The 18,227-nt window shown below is 29.8% G+C and overlaps 1 protein-coding gene across 1 annotated transcript in view; it reads right to left on the bottom strand.

Annotated features, from left to right (window-relative positions):
- Positions 1-18,227, bottom strand: part of LOC107449318 (neural cell adhesion molecule 2) — a 156,036-nt gene that overhangs the window by 28,062 nt on the left and 109,747 nt on the right. The window contains exons 7-8 of the mRNA XM_071185035.2: positions 8,505-8,798; positions 5,956-6,258 (exon numbers count right to left, since the gene is read on the bottom strand). Of these exons, the coding sequence (XP_071041136.1) occupies positions 5,956-6,258; positions 8,505-8,798 (597 nt within the window). The remainder of the gene's footprint in view (positions 1-5,955; positions 6,259-8,504; positions 8,799-18,227) is intronic.

Raw genomic sequence — 18,227 nt, 5'->3', positions numbered from 1 at the left:
AAGCTAGACAGAAATTAAAAGAAAACCCTATATTGTTTGAAAGTTTGAAAGTATTGTAAGAAAGTAGAAGAAAAAAAAAGAGCAAGAAACTTAAAAAATTTGTATCAGAAAAAGATTTAACAAAAAAATCGTGATTAAATGTACTTAAATTTCCAGAAATTGATAGAGCTAGTCGTTTGTGGTCAGGGAAAAAAGAAACAATAACAAGAAGAAAAGAGAAAATACAAAAACAGTATGTTTAACTTGCATAAAATGTTTCTAAAAGGGTACTCTTTTATGACCATTTTATGCAAGTTAACAGTATGTTAACTTGCATTTGGATGGCAGTATGTTTAACTTGCATAAAATGGTCATAAAAGAGTACCCTCAACACTCAACTTTCATGTGGAGTCTGAATTTTTATTTCAATAGTCTTTACATTTTAATTAATTAATATTCAGTAAGAGTTACTTAAGAAATTGTACACCTAGGTAAAAAATGGATGTTTCCTTTCATAGCAGCATGATTAATCGGAAGTAGCTCTATCTCTAATAATGAAATATTTTATTATTTACTTATTAATGTTAAACTCATATCAGTTGTACCCAATAATTAATGAATTAGTCTTTATTAACATTTTATATTTTATAACATAAAATGTCTCCTCCGTTGACTATTACATCTCCTCCGTGGACAAGGCAGAATTTAAAATATTTTAAATCTTGTAAAAAATAAAATAGAAAACTTGACCATTATTATAAGGACATATAACAAAAATAAATAAAGTCATTTATGTAATTTTTATCACTTTTTTAATTACTTTAATTTAAGAAATTTTAGTCTATTTATACCTTTTCAGTGAGAATGACCCAGATATGAAGTTAATCTTCCATGGGTCGAAGGCCATCCGGAATCATGTTATTTGCGATATCAATCGAAGAAACGTTTCAACTCCGTGACTTCTAAGCTCATCTCTTCGGGAAAATTTGATTCGTATGACAAACTTTTTAAGGAATGGGAACAAATGGAAATCACAGAAGAAGTGTATGATAAATGTCGATATCTTCCTCACAGAGCTGTTTATAGAGAGTCTAGTTTAACAACTAAAATACGCTTTGATGCTTCCTCGAAAGACGAAAATTCCGTTTCCTTAAATCAATGTATAGCTACAGATCCAAATTATATTGAATTGATTCCTTTCGTTCTAAATAAGTTTCGCAAAGAAAAAATTGGCGTAATTTCCGACATCCGCAAAGCATTCCTGCAAATAAGCGTGTCCCCTTCTGGTAGAGATTTTCGTCGCTTTCTTTGGTGGGAACATTTTGAAAAACTCAAAATTAAGATAAACAAGCATTGCAGAGTGGTATTCGGCCTTACATCCAGTCCGTTTTTGCTCATGGCAACAATTTATCACCATTTGGATAAAATTAAGGAAACTGAAAATGATATCGCTGTGAAATTGAAAGATGCATTTTACGTTGAAAATGTAGTAACAAGCGTTGAAAACAAATTGGAATTAGAGCGATTTTCAAAGACAGCTTATCAAATTATGTCTCAAGCAGGGTTTGAGCTTACGGGTTGGGTTTCTTCCTCACAGGGTGAAAAAACAATATCTAGATTTAAAGGAATTTAGATATTCTCCTGTTCTCGGTCTTTTATGGCAACCCAATTCAGATACAATAACATGTGATATTAGCAGCGTCACAACTGAAGTATATAACAAATGTACGAAACTGCAACTTTTGTCGATTTCACAAAAAATATTTGAACCAATCGGTTTTACCGCACCCGTGACGCTCATTCCTAAGCTTCTAATGCAAAGAGCATGGAAAAATGATAGGTTGGGATGGGATCATAAACTTCCATATAAAATAGTGGCGGAATTTAAAATCTGGCTATCTGGCTTAGGAATTTTAAAATTATTTCACATTCCCCGTTATTTTGGGGGATTAATTAATGAATCAACTACTACTATTCACATGTTTAGTGACGCTAGAGGGAAAGCCTTCGCGGCGTGCGTATTTTTGCGATTTGTATGCAAAAAAGAGGCTCAAATTAAATTAGTGCAGGCAAAATCACGTGTCGCTCCTCTAAAAAAGGATCCCATCACCAAAATCAAAACTGAAATGTCTCTTCAAAAATTAGAACTTTTAGCTGCACTTATGGGTACTCGTCTTGTTCAGACAGTCAAAACTTCATTAAACATTTCTGATATCGAAATCTTCTATTGGACTGACTCTAAAGTGGTTCGTTGCTGGATCAAAAATCCCGGAACATGGAAAACTTTTGTGAACAACCGAATACAAGAAATTCACTTGAATTCATCTAAAGAAAATTGGTGTTATATCCCATCTCAAATGAAGGCAGCGGACATCGCTTCCAGTGGGTGCAATGCACAAACTCTTTTCAGTCTTTGTTGGGGAGAGGGTCATGGTTAAAAAAATCGAGACTCTAGGCCAAACACTCACAATGCTGATTTCTCATTCGCCTTAGAGCTTGCTACCGTGGAGAAAAAACCAACAGTTACGACGAATCTTTCTTTAGGTAATTCTGAACCTAATTTTTTCGAACGGACTAAGGGAATTTCAAAATTTTCTACAATTGTTTGAATTTTTTTCTATGTTGAACGATTTATCTTAAATGCTAAATCAGTAGTAAATAAACATAATGAATCCTTCTTGAATGGAAACTTAAAAGAAGAAGAGTTCACCAAATCTGAGCACGATATACTCGTTTTCATACGAAATAACTCATTTTGGAAAAATCGTCGATTGATACCACCAAATTTTATCATTCACCGCGACTCTAGTGGTCTTCTAAGAGTTGAGACAAAACTTGTCTCGACTGGTGATGGGATTTTTTCAAACGTCCTATCCTGTTGCTAAACAGAAATGAACTAGTTTTCAAACTCATAGAAGAGACTCATCGGACCTACAGCCATGTAGGTGTACAAACATTTGTCACAACCCTTCGTGGAAAGTACTGGATTTTGCGATCAGTTGTTTCCAAATGTGTAATTTGCCAAAGATTTAAATTCAAATCTGCGACGACGATGTTCGCTCTTCTTCCGGAAGAATGTGTGCGAATATCAGCAGTGTTCGAAACAACTGGAGTAGATTTAGCTGGTCCTTTGGTTCTGCGAAATTGTGACAAAGTTTGGATTGCAATCTTCACGTGTGCTGCGTACCGTGCGGTACATTTCGAACTTGTTTCGGACATCTCCACACAAAGTTTCCTTCTCGCATTGAGACGATTCATTTCCCGTCGAGGTCGAGTAAAATCAATCTATTCAGATAATGGCACAAACTTTGATGGTGCAAACAGCGAACTGAAATATATGGACTGGAATGTTCTCATTGCTTACCCAGAATTGAGAAAAAATCTGGCATTTCAACCCACCTACTGCTGCTTGGTGGGGGTTGGTAGGAGAGGGTGGTAAGAATGTTAAAGGAATTGTTGAGACGCAATTTAGGAAAAGTGTGTCTTAACTACGAAGAACTGTACACCGTTGTGTGTGAATTTGAAGCTCTACTTAATGGTAGAACTCTTACTTACCTCTCCGAAGAACCATCAGATCTTAGTGCCATTAACTCCTTTTCTCTTTTTACAGGATCAGACTGAGATCTGTTTTGATGATCTCGATCAGAATGATATGCAGAATCTTCGCAAACGTGCAAAACATCTTCTCTCCGTTAAACAAAAACTAAAAACACGTTTCTAAAAGAAATATATTTCGCTTCTTAAGCAATCCAGCCACTCTTATCAAACCCCACTTAAAGTGGGAGATATATAGACTGGTTCTAAACAGGCTAAAGGACGTGATGGTGTTTCCCGAGTTGCAGAGGTTAAAACTCAAAATGGTGAAATAGTTCAACCATTTCAACGATTATTTCGTTTAGAAACAACAGGTATTGTAAATAAAACTCTAAGATCAACAGTCAAACCTGTTAAACTGTAATCATCAATTTTGTTTTAATATACTTTGAAACTCTTTATCCTTTTCGATATATATTTTATGTATTTGTAATAATTTTGCTTCATATTTCTAAACTTAATACTTCAACTTTTATTTAAAATTTTGATAATTTTAAATTTTAACTTTTTGCGGTTGGAGGATGTTGCATCTTCCTTCCATTAAATGAATAATTTTACCTTACGATAGATGGCGCAGTGTGCGATTCTGTAAGGATAGCAAAGTAATACCTAGCTTTTCTCATCAGTCTTTTGTTTGATGTCGTTTTGTTAAGTTTTAATAAAAAACTCTTAAAAGAATTTTGGCTCGCACTTAATTATTTCAAACCAATAGCCTAAAATTTACGTTATTCAACGTTACGTCACGAGATCTTAAGATCTCGTGACGCAACGTTGTCTTGATTTTATTACCAGAATTATAATAGCTTTTTTTACCAGTAAAAAAAACATTTCGATTCAATATAATAGAATTTTCTTCCAATATAATAATTTTAATGGAATTTTCTTCTCCGTATAAGCAACGAGTACAGAACTATGATTGTGAAAATAAATGAGGAATGTGGCCAACTAATTTCTTTATATCATAGATATTCACAAATCTATTCCTGTAATCAAACTGTTTCGATCGAACACCATTTAAAGTTGTGTAACAAAAAACTTATCGTCAGTCGGCAAAGCTAGCATGAAGATCAGCTCCAAAAATTTATGTGTCAGTGGCAAAAACGTTAATTTTAAATTTTCGATGGTTTTTTTTTCTTCCTATTAATTCAGTTAAAGTGCGCTGTGTGGTGATTTTGGTAAAACAGGCCGTTTTGGTCCCGCCGTTTCAATAACGCCATTTCAGTCTCTTTGCAATTTCAATCCCATTGTAGCCATTTTGATCCTGTTAACGTTTCTTTCCTTGTCATCTCTCTTTTTATTTTTTTGATATTGAAATTTAATTTTTTTTCAAACATGCAAAGCATTCCAATGTGATTGTAATGATCCTTATTTCTATTTTTTTTAATTTTTCGCTGTTAACGTTTAGTCTCTTTTTAAACGTATTTTTTTCAAAGTAGGAATTATTCCTGGAAAAAGTTCCAGATTGCATTTCGTGGAGGTAGTTAGCACAGAAACCCTTATTTATTTGTTTATAAAAAATTTACAATAATACCTTAGTGCATATTAATTAGCATAATTATTTAAATAATGGAATACATTAAAAGATCATTGTTATTAAACCTTAAAAAATGTTTTTTACTAATTCATTTAAAAATTGTGCGCTATCTTTCATTAATCATCTTCATAATTTCTTCATATCTTTTATAATTTTCAATAGTTTGGAATCTTCATTCCCCTTTTAATAATTTTTAAATACTTATTAATATCCAACTAAAATTCTTGATTTTCTGTTACTCTAAAAAATTAAATTATTCAATAAATTAAAAATGTACATATTTAGAACTATTGATACAGTACCACTGTAATCAAAAACGAAGAAATGGGATCGAATGTCTATATTAAAATAGATGAATCGAACTAGTAACGGGATTGGACCGGAAAGGGACAGAAATACGGGAAGCGAAATGACAACGGGAGCGAAATGACGGCTTCAAAATGGCGTGGTTGAAATATCATGGATCGGACTTTTTTATGCTTTCTGATATTTTAATTATTACTCAACATTTTTAAATCTAGTCAGTGCTTGCAATGTGGTCACAATACAACATTTCTGCTTTATCGAAATATATTCTGCATTTTTAACAGTAATTCTTTTAAAAAAAATGTTTAGATATTATTTAATTTTGAAGTCAGCATTTTTGTATATTAATGGTAATTCTGTAGATTTAGAAAGAGGCATTATTTTTAGCAGTCATATTTTGCTAAAACGGTGTTTTACGACAAATTTCACAACATTATCCTCATAACTTCTGAAAAAAAAAAGATTTAAATAAATTTTTCACTGTTCGAAAAAGGTTTTCATAATCAATAATCAGAAATCGTCTTAAATGTTTATCAACTTACCAGCAGCTTCTTTTCGCGTTGAAACTGTTGGCAGTGTCAATACTTCAAGGGAAAAAACTTTCCTCTTCTCAAAATCATCACAGGCAGCTATTTTTATATCATAAAAAATGTTGGATTTCAATCCAATCAGCTCAATGACAGAATTTTTCACGGTAAAGTTTTGTACAAAATCATCGTTGTGGACGGACTGCATTTCTACACTAAAACATTCTTTAGAGTTATGTGACGATGAATTGCAATGAATGATAATGGAGGTTTCAGTCACTGCTATCAAGGAACAGTTGCTGATTTCAATGGAAGACTCTGAAAAAGAAGGGAAAAAAATAATAATCCATCATTAATATTCTATTAAAAAATAACATGTGTTATATAAATGATGCTGCACTGTTAGAATTTTCATTCTAAAATTCTGGAAAAATTATCGACAGCATTTTGTCCATCGAATTCCCCGTAAAGTTTAGAGAATTGAACATTTTTTTCATATCTACAATTTGAAACTCTCTATAACTTGTATGGTTGAAAAAATCATGAATTCAAAACTATACGGTTTTTTTTACCATTTATAACTAGCCGGGTTTGCTTTATTTTTCACGGTTTAAGCCTTTCACACGGTATTTACCTTTCACACGGCTTTATGGTACGACCATCTCTGTGTGGATAACAGTATCGTATTCTTAGAGCCTAGGATCACAGATTGGGGAGTGCAGAGCTCTGGAAATTCTTAATGCGTTGATGGTAATGGAGGAAATATTGCAGTGTCAACGCACGGACTCGAACCCTTTTGTCGGTCATCGGCTGGACTGATTAGCGCTCTCGGCTACAATATAAACCCATCTGCTATGAACAAAGTGGCTTCATGAGGTGGATTAAGTTGGTGAGATAAAATTCCGGTTTTTTAGCAGTATTAGTTGAAAGCATTAATAAACGGTTTTTTTCGCAACTAACAGTTTGAATACGATCTTATTTATGTTTATTCGACTGTTTTGTTTGAATATAATAAAATAACAATTAAATAAGTTGTTATTTAACGATTTTTTTGAGAAATTTCTAATACTGTTGTTTCGTATAAATTATAACGTGGAAAAATATTGATTTAGCTTCATGAAATAATTTTTTACCTCAATTTCCAAAATAAAACATAATTTTATAAATAATATTGTAAACATATGTTTCATAAAAGCTTATTTGAATTCCGCCTTTTAAAGCTGCTTATTATCTGCTTATTAGAATTTGGTACCCTAACACAAGTCTACAAGTTTAACGAATTTCGGCACATATAATTCAGGGCATGTTTATAAATATTGATAACTTCCTCCAGTTTACATAATGAGTAATTTTTATTTTTGAATAAAACTGTACTGATGATTTTAGTTATTTAGAAGATGTTTTGATTTTGTTGATTGCAAATAGGAATACCAGGGTACAGCTAACAGCTGAAAAAATGTTGGTTCATATGTTTTGAAATTAAAATAATTACTTAACTTATCAACAATTTTAAAACATAAGGTATTGCCAATAAAAAAGTCAATAAATAAGTACAAGCGTGAAATCAGGTTAATTTTTTTTTAAATGTATGTAAACGCAAGAAAATCATTATACAAATTGAAAACTACATTAGCTTCAGTTAATTACATTAGATAACAGTTACTAACTGTTTATCTTCTCAAGCAATACTTCTGTAATTTTGATAACATGTTTATTTGAGTTCCACCAATCGCATATTAGTTTGTATTGTTTGTTCAAAAATGTTGACTTTTATTTCAGTTTATTTAATCAATACATTATGTTGGCATTATATTGAAAAATTCCGCATGTCAATAAATATTTTTGGCAAAACGTTGCAGATCCTTTGAAAAATGTTTTGTTCAACAGGTCCATGTTAATCTATGAACACTTTCCAAATTTTCAATAGTTAAAATAAAATGTCAAGTTGTGAAAAATGAGGATTTTTGACACTTCCTTTTTGCTTGTAATCAAGATTCAATGGCTGCTCGTGACATAAGCGTGATGCATGGAAAGTGCGCTATATTAAAATAAAATAATATAATAATAACTGCTGAGATTACCGCTCGTGTTTGCTATGTCAAAATTAAAACTTTAAATTTGTATCTCAAAGACGCACCCAGTTTCGGTCATCAATTGAGTTAAATAAAGGGTGATTAATCCAACTATAGTACGAAAATTCCCCTCAACCGACAAGGAATCTAGTACAAAAAATAGATTGCTCACATATTTTAAATTCTTAAAAATTAAAAAAAAAAAAAAAAAAAAACGTCGTGAATTTAGTTGACGAAATAATATTTCTATGTTTTCTTTCCTTTATGTTTTGTACTTTTTTGCAATATATTTCATGATAGTTTAACAACGCATTTCTCTGGGAAATATCTTGTTGCATGACAATTGATGAGAATAAATCATTTGAACTTCAATACAAAGAAATGAGTTAGGAATATTGCGTAGGTGTTTTCATTTAATCTAGAACGGTAGAAAATACATCTCCTTAATAAGAGAGAGAGAGAGAGACTAAAAAAAAAAAATAATAATAATACCTGTTATATCGATGAAGTATATACAAGGAGTATTTTGCGTTCCAACGCTGTTCGTGCCCCAGCAATAAATATGCCCGAAGTCGGTTTCAGATTTAGGATTATATGTAAGCAAGCTACTTGTTGTAGATCCAGGAACTGAGACTACGTGCATATCGCCACCTGGTGAAGTACCGTTAAATTCCCACCTGAAATCAACTTCATCAGGATCAGCTTCCACTTCGCAAGTTATCTTAACAGGTTGATTTATCATTGTGGTAAGCGTAGTCACGCGATCGATCTTACAAACTGGGGAATCTGTAAAAGAAATGAGAGAAGTACAGTTTTTTTCCCTTACTTGCATGAAAATGATCATGTGTTTAAAATTCAAAAACGATTAGTAGAAATTTTTAAACTTTAATCATAAATTAAGTGAGGATAACAAATATATATATATATATATATATATATATATATATATATATATATATATATATATATATATATATATATATATATATATATATATATATATATATATATATATATATATAAATATATATATATATATATATATATATAAATATATATATATATATATATATATAAATATATATATATATATATATATATATATATATATATATATATATATATATATATATATATATATATATATATATATATATATATATATATATATATATATATATATATATATAAATATATATATATATATATATATAAATATATATATATATATATATATATATATATATAAATATATATATATATATATATATATATATATATATATATATATATATATATATATATATATATATATATATATATATATATATATATATATATATATATATATATATATATATATATATTATAAATATTTTAAGGCAATTTGCTAGCTTGCAATCAATCAAAAATTCGTTTTAACGCACGTTCTTATGAATTGCTTACCTTTCATTTCATGCGTAAGATTATCGCAAGTAAAATTGAAGTTAATAATTTCACGACGTGTAATGATGACGTCATTGAATTCATATTTTGAAAGATAATTGAAACTACGGTGTTTCTTCTATTGATACTTGCGATTTTAAAGCGTTTCTCTATAAACATATAGAATGAAAGCTCGACAAGAAATAATGAAATAGAATGGAAATTATGTATTGAGTGATGGAAATTAAATTTTGCTAAACACATTTAAATGATACTACATGCATAAATAATCCGTTTTTCAGTGAGTTGAACTTCTTACTCAGATTATGGTAAATTCAATATTATGAAGCCACACCAGAATGAAACTAAAAATAAAGGTTGTATATTTGTTGCTATGAATATGTAGGATGGTGATTTTAGGTAAATGTTCGGTTACCAAGGTATCTATTTTATTCACCTTGGTTTAATACAATTTCATTACTTACGTAATTACAATAGCAGAAGTATTTAATACCACATTTAATTAAACATAACTGACGTCATTATTTTTTCCCAATGCTCACCCGATAGACACTTGTCATTCAGGTATCAGTAGGGCAAATTTGTGGGTCACTCTTTCAAAGGCACCCTATTAGGTGGACCAACATTGCTCCAACATTAAGGGTAGATAATACAGAGAATGAAAGAACATTCATGCCTTGTCCGGGATTCAAACCCAGGATCTTTCTGATGTGAGGTCAGCTCCCTTGTCACAATATGCACTCAGGTCGGCTGGCGTCAATAGTTGTTCGATGATATTTTACGGCATTTAAAATAAGTACAGATATCACTTCATTTGCCAAAAATTATTTTAAAAATATTAGTGTCGTTACTAATTATTTTTGAGAATTACAACTAATTATTTTAGATATTAGGTACAAGTTGTAATCGAAAAAAAATTGTGCAAAAATATCAACTTAGGAGAGAGAAGCTGCTTACTAGCGTACGTCAACCGTAAAAAAATTGCCATATTGTAATTGGTGCAAATGATCCTTAATTAATTTTGGTAATAGGTGCAAATTGAAAGAAAAAAGTAAGTTTTGTACTAAAAAGCTAGATCAATGGTTAAAGAGTACTTATCCATCAAAAAAAGCCATAAAACATCGCCTTATTATTAATGACAATGTTGTTTAGTTAAGTTTAGTAAAAAGTACTACTATTGTTAAGTTAATTTCTGTTTAAACTAAACTAAATTCAATGGCGCGACAGCGCATGGAGGGCCAAGGCCTACTGTGCCCATCTCAGTTTTCTTGACCTTGGGAAGAGCGAAAATTTTGTTTAGACCACGGAAGAGTGAAAATTTTGTTTAGTAATAAGTATTAAATAAACTGCGATTTGTATCAAAATGCCTTTGTGAAAACAGGTTTTCTAGCGTGCAAGAGAAAATTGTTGTTTTGAGTTATCTTTCACTATCAGGAGTCTAAGTACATCGAGCAATAACATTATGCCAAACGACACTGGATATGATTATTTTTATTCTAAAGTGATGAACCTCTCAAACCATGATTTGCTTAATCTGACAGACGATTTAATTATTTTTAATTTTAAAAATTATACAATTTTGTTAAAATAATATTTACCCCGAGGAATTAGTATCACTTCGTTATCATGACGATAATATTAATTTTGATTTTGGGGTGTTATATTAAAAACGAATAGTATCTGCTTTGTTAGCATAAACGCTAAAAGGAGGATTTAAATTTTAATATTATAAATAAGTTAATTAGATATAACTCTAAAAACATTTATTTAAATGCTAATTTTAATTAAGTAAATAAAATTATAGGAATTTGCAGTAATATTTTTTATCTAAAAAAGAAGTAGACATTCTTTTTAGTCCTTACATATCAGCTGTTAAAAAGCTTGAGTCTTGTTTATGTTCTCTAAAACTTGTGTTCAGTCGTAGATGAATAATTTAACAATAACTTGTTAGAAGAAATCTTTTCTTATTTGTTATTTGTTGATTTATAACGCATGCTCTCTGAAACTTTTGATAACTGGAATATTTTGTCTGCTTGTCAGTTGGATTAGTGATTTCGTATAGCGTGTTTACCTTAGAATTTTCAATGGTCGAATTCCTCAAGGTTTTATTTTATTTCTATTACTTTAGCCTTTTATGCTAGCTTCAGGGCGCATAGTTCCTTGCCCCAGCCATTTCCAGTATGTGCTAGGTCTGTTTTTATTTTAAAGTTTTTAATAAATAGTTCATTTTGGCAATTTAGTTTTATTTCATTATTCGATGACTCATGTTAGTTTAATTCATGTTAGTTTTCCCCCACAAGTTGATTATCTAATAAATGATCTCAATGCTGCCTCAACTCTTAATTGCATTTGGAAATACATTTTTCCTTGATTTAATACTTTGAGTTAACATAGGCCTCTCCCCTGTTACATTTTATCTTATTTTTTTAATAGTTTCTCTTTCCAGGTTTTTTATTGGCAACAATTTCTTTTCTTACTTATCCTGCCTCTAAGTGTTTATCATGTGCGTGTTGTTATTCTGAAGACGAGTTCTTCACAATTGACTATTTTGCTTTAATAATATGCATGAATGCCGACGATAATGTTATTTTTCATTCATTAAAAACACCCACTTGCCATAATGCTCTTCTGAAAAATTATTAAATGCACTCAGGTACATAAATTTCAGATAATGCCAGAATAAAAAGAGGTTCAGAAATAAAACAAACATTTCTCAGTCATGAAAACCTTTTATAAAATGAAAGATAAAGAGCCAAAATGATGGTGTAGGTATTATACCATTTATAGAAATTATGATTTTTAAGCAGTTACAAAGCTCATTTAAAAAAGCTTAATATTACATGGTTTGTATGATGGTTAACATATTATGTGTCTCCCATGCGATAAGGTACAGTCCGTACGTAGCCTAGGCATGCTGAGTATCAAATTATCGAGCTGATCTTTTATTTTATATTTCAAAACCTTCGTTAAACAGCCGACCCAATTTTAGGTTTACGGCTACTAATGTTTAACTCCGTAGCCTTGTAATTTTGAGCCCAATCCAGAAAAGAAGGATACTTTTAAATTAAGTATTGGATGAAAATTGCTCTCGTGGAGGACTTTTTGAGGCAACTAATCCGCATTTGCATTACAAGGAGAGAGAAACCAGGAAAACCTGCCACGGTTAGTCAGACGGCAAGGGGACTCTAACTGATGATCCGTCTACCACTGAGTATAATTTACGTCAGCACTGTGGTCGGTGCGTGCCGGGTGCGGAATTTTAATCGATCAGCTTTTGCTGGGATCGGACCCGGGTTACCTCATTGGGAGGAGAGCGCTCTATCCCCTGTGCCACCACGGCTCAATTAAACTGATCTTGGGGGAATTTACTCAATTTCGCAAGCAATGATCTCCTACGTTCCAGTACATATTACGGGCTGCAACTCGTCGGCATTAAACATTCTCTATCATCAGAGTCATCTGAGAATGCTGGCCATTCCATACGGGTGATATCTTCAAATTGAAGGTTTTCATTTGCGATGATTGCTCAGTGAGGACGTACGTGTTCATTATGTATACACAAATTCTGCCCCTACAACATCCCTGTAAACAAACATACCTGCTTTTCCAGAATGGAGTCCCGATAAATTTGGCCAGCTATGGTTCCGATCTGAACATGCAGATCTGTTCTGGAGCACAGTATAATTACATCCCAAATGACTAATCCTGCACATCATAATGGTGCTGTTCAAGTTTGTTGTCTTATTGGTAATGGGTACCTGACATCTTCCATGTGAAAGTCCAATAGAAATCAGACTCGATGTTCACATTGCATGTTCCCTATTCCAGGCTATTTGCTGCAGACAGTGAGTTGGCGTGAGCTAAATACATGTATTGTAACGTCTAATGATGTTTCCATCATCTTGGAATCATTACCGAAGCCTAGAAATGAATCTTTGGAGAAGTTCTTTGAATGCTTCTATTGATGCCACATTCCAGGCGGCCGATAATTCTACCACATAATAAATCATCCACATGTGTCTTCTGCGTCATAACTATTCGGCAATGGCTCTGAGTGGCTCATAGAATGCTTGCGAACTTTTTTGCTTTTTTGAAACCATTCCTTACTTACATACCCCACTCTTTCATTCTCGTCAGTGCGGCGTCTTCTGGTGGTTTCCTGAAATTTGCATTTTTTTTTCTTTTTTGAAATTGTGCGTGTTAATTATACATGTGAAGTTTGTATCATGGAGTTTAACTTCCATGTGATTATGAATTGTCCTTAATTTATGAACATGAAGTGTATTGATAAGTTCAAAACGAACACTAAATGCGTCGTCCAACAAGAAATGTTTCCAAACGTATTTTAAGCTTCACAAAGTAAAACAGAGTAAGCATTCAGTTGAAAACATTTAAGAAATATAACCTCATACATGCATTTTATGAACTTTTAAACCACTAATTATTTCAACTGAGAAAAACTGAAATAAAACATTTTGTTCTAGTTTAGTTTAATCCTTAGCTGGAAGTGATTTTTACTATTGCAATAAAATTTTAGTTTATTTAATTATTTTCGTAGACAAAGTTCAACATTTTTTAAATTTATAATATTTTTATTTTTTTAAGATTTCTAAATTAGTTTAACTTTATTTCAATTAATTCAAATTTATTTTTATTACTTCAGCTCCATTTAAGATCCGAGAAAAGATTTTCTTTTAAGGTAAGTTTCTGAATAAGAGTTCATTATAGTATCTTTTATTTATTATCCTTCGTCTTTAATTATTCCAGGCATTAACGATGGAAAAAAGATTCTGAAACTTTTCTCTAATAAAATCCTTAAATCTTAAGAGATTTTTTTGAAAAGCTAAATACATTTTCTCATTTTATGCAATTATTTAATGAAGAACATGAGTTTTAGGATCATTAAGCGTGAGAAATTCTCATGATCACCGTTGGAGCATCGGAATCATTTTTACTTAATTTATACAAGAATAAAAGAATTGAAAAGAATTGAATTGCTCTTTTTCTGAATACATATTTCTCATAAAAAGCTTAAATGATGAATAAATTCTAAATTTATATGCATATTTAAATAGACGTAAATATTGGTTTTATAATTTATAAGATACAAGTGTATGCAAAATAAAGAATGTATTATTAATTCATTTAAATTATAGATTTTGTTGAAGTTGATATTTTATTTTCAAATTTCTTTAAAAGTCATGTTGGAAATAGTTTATTGTTTTCTTTAATTCACAAAAATAAATTCGCTTAATTCGTTCTCTTAAGATTTTGTTTTCATAAACTTCCTTAAATAATAACTTAATTTTTTTTCTAGATTATAATAAAATTTATAAACTTTCTCCGAATATGTAAAAGTAAATAATTACAAGTACGAATATAATTACAAGTTAAGAATTTTTAACTTATCTTTAAAATATAATTTTTGCGTAGATAACAAATTATTTTAAAAATTTCATATTAAAACTCGATTTGAAGTATTCGTGTTACAGCAAATGTTGCCTGGTGTAACTATTAATTTGTAGCAGATTTGCTACGCTTTTATTATTAAATGAAGTAGTATATTTTCTTCAAAACTTATTCAAGGTATAAGTGCATTAAATGCATATATTTTTAATATATCAATACGATGGATAATATATTTATTTTTTTTTACAATTTCTTTCACTCTTATATAAAATATTAGTGTATATAAACTATCCGGTATACCCCCGTGCATACTCTCTTAAAATGAAAGAGTTATTTCCCCTACTCAAAAAAGAGTTAAATTTTTTTAACTCCACCTGAGTGAAATACATTCTTATTTGAGCGAAATTCTTGCTTTGCATTAACTCAAACTTGAGTGGTATTTATTAAGCAATATTTGAGTGCTTTCAGCTCAAACTTGAGTGATTTATTTATTATTTAATTGTGTGCGAGATATAAGCTGGAATTTCTATCGTTTTATTTTAAAAAGCAAACAATAATAAATCTAAATAAAATTGTTATGTTCTGTGATCTAAATAGATTATGTCTTCCTTTTTATTTTACGTTTAATTCTTTTTTTTCTGGAGGATATGTCATTTAATATTTTGAATTAAGAAGAATTAAAACAACTTTTAGTTCACAGCGGTATTTCTGAAGAAGACGCTGTTTTACTTTTCAGTAAGTAGATATACTTTGTTGTTTTTATTTTGAAAATACTTTTATTTTGAATGTGTTATATACACATTCCATTTAAATTAGCTGTTTTTCAGCGTTTTTTAATAAAATATACTATTCTTTTAAATTATTTGTCAAAAAAAATTTTAAAATTGAAAGTGTTAAATGTGGATGATTATGAAATATTAAAAAAATTTGATTCCTTGCTAGAATCTTTGTCAAAGCATGAGGGAATATATTATATCTGATAAGAGTTTTAGAATTTTTTCAGATTTCATATTAAAGTTTTAACATTTTATTTTAATATTATAAATTTATATCCATGTTTTAGTTTTTTTGATGTATAATTTTGGTACAAACATTTCTGGATAATTAATTTCATATCATTCTATACTTCTTTTATAAAGGATATTTACGAAATTATTGTTCATACAGTCCATAATTGCTGTTATTTAAATTGCTTTCTATTGATAAAGTTGACTGTCTTTAATTTATGAAAGTTCACGTCTGCAACATCCATTCATTCAAATCAGAATCTTCAGATGTTCAATGTATTTTATTATAAATATATCATTCAAAGAAAAAGTGGAAAATATTATATTTAAAAAAATTAAGCAGCATTTTGAATTTTTCTGTTTTTATCCTGTTTTTAGCTTTTATTTAATTGGAATTCAGAATCAATACTATCTTCTTATTTCATAAAGTATTTATCACATTATACAAACTATTTTTCCTTTGTTGCTAGCATAAAAGTTCTTACCACTTTTCTTCAAATTCAATTTTCGAGGCAAAATTGAAAATGCAGAATTAGTATTTAATTAAAAGTACAATGCTAATTAAAGTATTTGAAAATGCAAATAAATTAGAATTTTACAATAGTTATAGATTAATAGTAAAAAAATAAGAGCAAAATTAAAAGTAATATTTATTATGAGATATAGTTCTATTTGAATTTATATACCTATATCCCAGCTGAAAATAAACTGTAGTTATTCTACAGAACTGAAGTATTTTCGTAGTTTTTCTAGAGTTAACTGCAAATTTTCTGTAGTGTAATCTTAACTGTAAAAACTCTGCAGTTATTTTGCAGCCAATGCGAAGTAATTTCTCAGTCATTTATTTCGAAAAAATTTTAGCTATTGTCTACAAAATTACTGTAGTTTAAGTGAGGTCACTTGAAAATCATAAATTTTGAAAAAACTGAAACTTTAAATCCGTGGTCATTCTGCAGTAAATTTGAAGTAATTATGCAGTCATTGTTTCAGAAGTATACTTTCTGATGAATCTGCAGAAAAACTGCAGTTACTTTGCATTGTTGTAAAATTGAAAGAGTTTGATGTCTTCAATCTTGCTTTCCTGGCTGGTATATTAAATTTTTATAATGTTTTTTCTTTTTGATTATATATTAATTTCTTACAATTAGGTAAAAATTCTAAACGTATATATTGATAACGGAAATAACGTATACTATCTATATTCATAATGTAACGGGTAGTTTATTTGTAGCACTAGATGGCGCTACCCCTCTATCCCAAAAACGATATCAACAACTATTTTTTTCTGACTTAATATGAGATGACGCAGGACGAGCTCTGTGAACCATCCTGGTTCCCCTTTTCCTACTCATTTTGAGTAAACACTTTCTAGTTCTTTTTGTTAGTTAATGTTATGTTTTTTTTACTCTTCATTGTTTAATGTGATTTTATAATTAAAAATATTGAGCTCATAGTGATGATATTTTTATTTCATCATCTTGCGTCTATTACAACTGGCGCCTCACGTTGGGGGCCATTTATGTAGTGTAACGGAATATCGGCTAGCTCAAATACGTTGTAAATTACGACAAAAGTGACTAAAAGTGCACTTAATAAAGAATTTTAATTAATAACCACAGACACAAACATAAATTACACTTAAACAAAAAGTAAAAGAAAGAATTAAAATTTAAGAAAACTCGGGGATAGGGGAAAATTCATGTTTAAGGTTTCATATCTGAACTTGAACTGAGTCTCGGTGGTGAGGACATAGGTGACACCACAGGGCATCGTTTGGTTGCTACAGATTTGCTACAATAATAGTTAAAATTCATAAAATACATACTTGATTTAATTGTAATTATTTATAATTCAAAAGCGATGCAATTTAATTAATTTAAAATATGCCTAAAATTAGGTATTTAAATATTTCTGTATTTTAGTAATTTTATTAAAAATGTCGTTTTCATGAATTTTTATTATTTATTTCTTTTTGACTTAAGAAAACTATGTTTGAGCAAAGTTTATGGTAAAAACAATATTAAAGTAAAGTCAAGTAGTTAATGTTAATTAGTTAATTTTTTTATTCGAATTCATACTAAGCTAGGATTATTGCAGAACAAAAATTATACTTATTTTTTTCTAATCAAAATAAATATATAGTTTGGATTTCAAACAAATTTATATCAAAAGAGTTTGTAAAATTGAGTTTGAAAATTGGTATTTAATCCAGATTTTTTAGCTTTTAACGTCCTCTTCAAAAATTTATTAATTTCACTTAGTTTCAGAAATTTGTCTTAAAAAAATTTAGGCAATTTAAAACAATATACCTTTTTTATTGCTTGAAAATAAAGCTTTATAAATTAAACGAATA

The sequence above is a fragment of the Parasteatoda tepidariorum genome, chromosome 3, assembly GCF_982258835.1.
Source record: "Parasteatoda tepidariorum strain Cologne lab strain chromosome 3, Ptep-v5.0, whole genome shotgun sequence".
NCBI lineage: Eukaryota > Metazoa > Arthropoda > Arachnida > Araneae > Theridiidae > Parasteatoda > Parasteatoda tepidariorum.
Note: the sequence above shows the minus strand (reverse complement) of the source record. Positions and strands in the feature narration are given on the sequence as shown.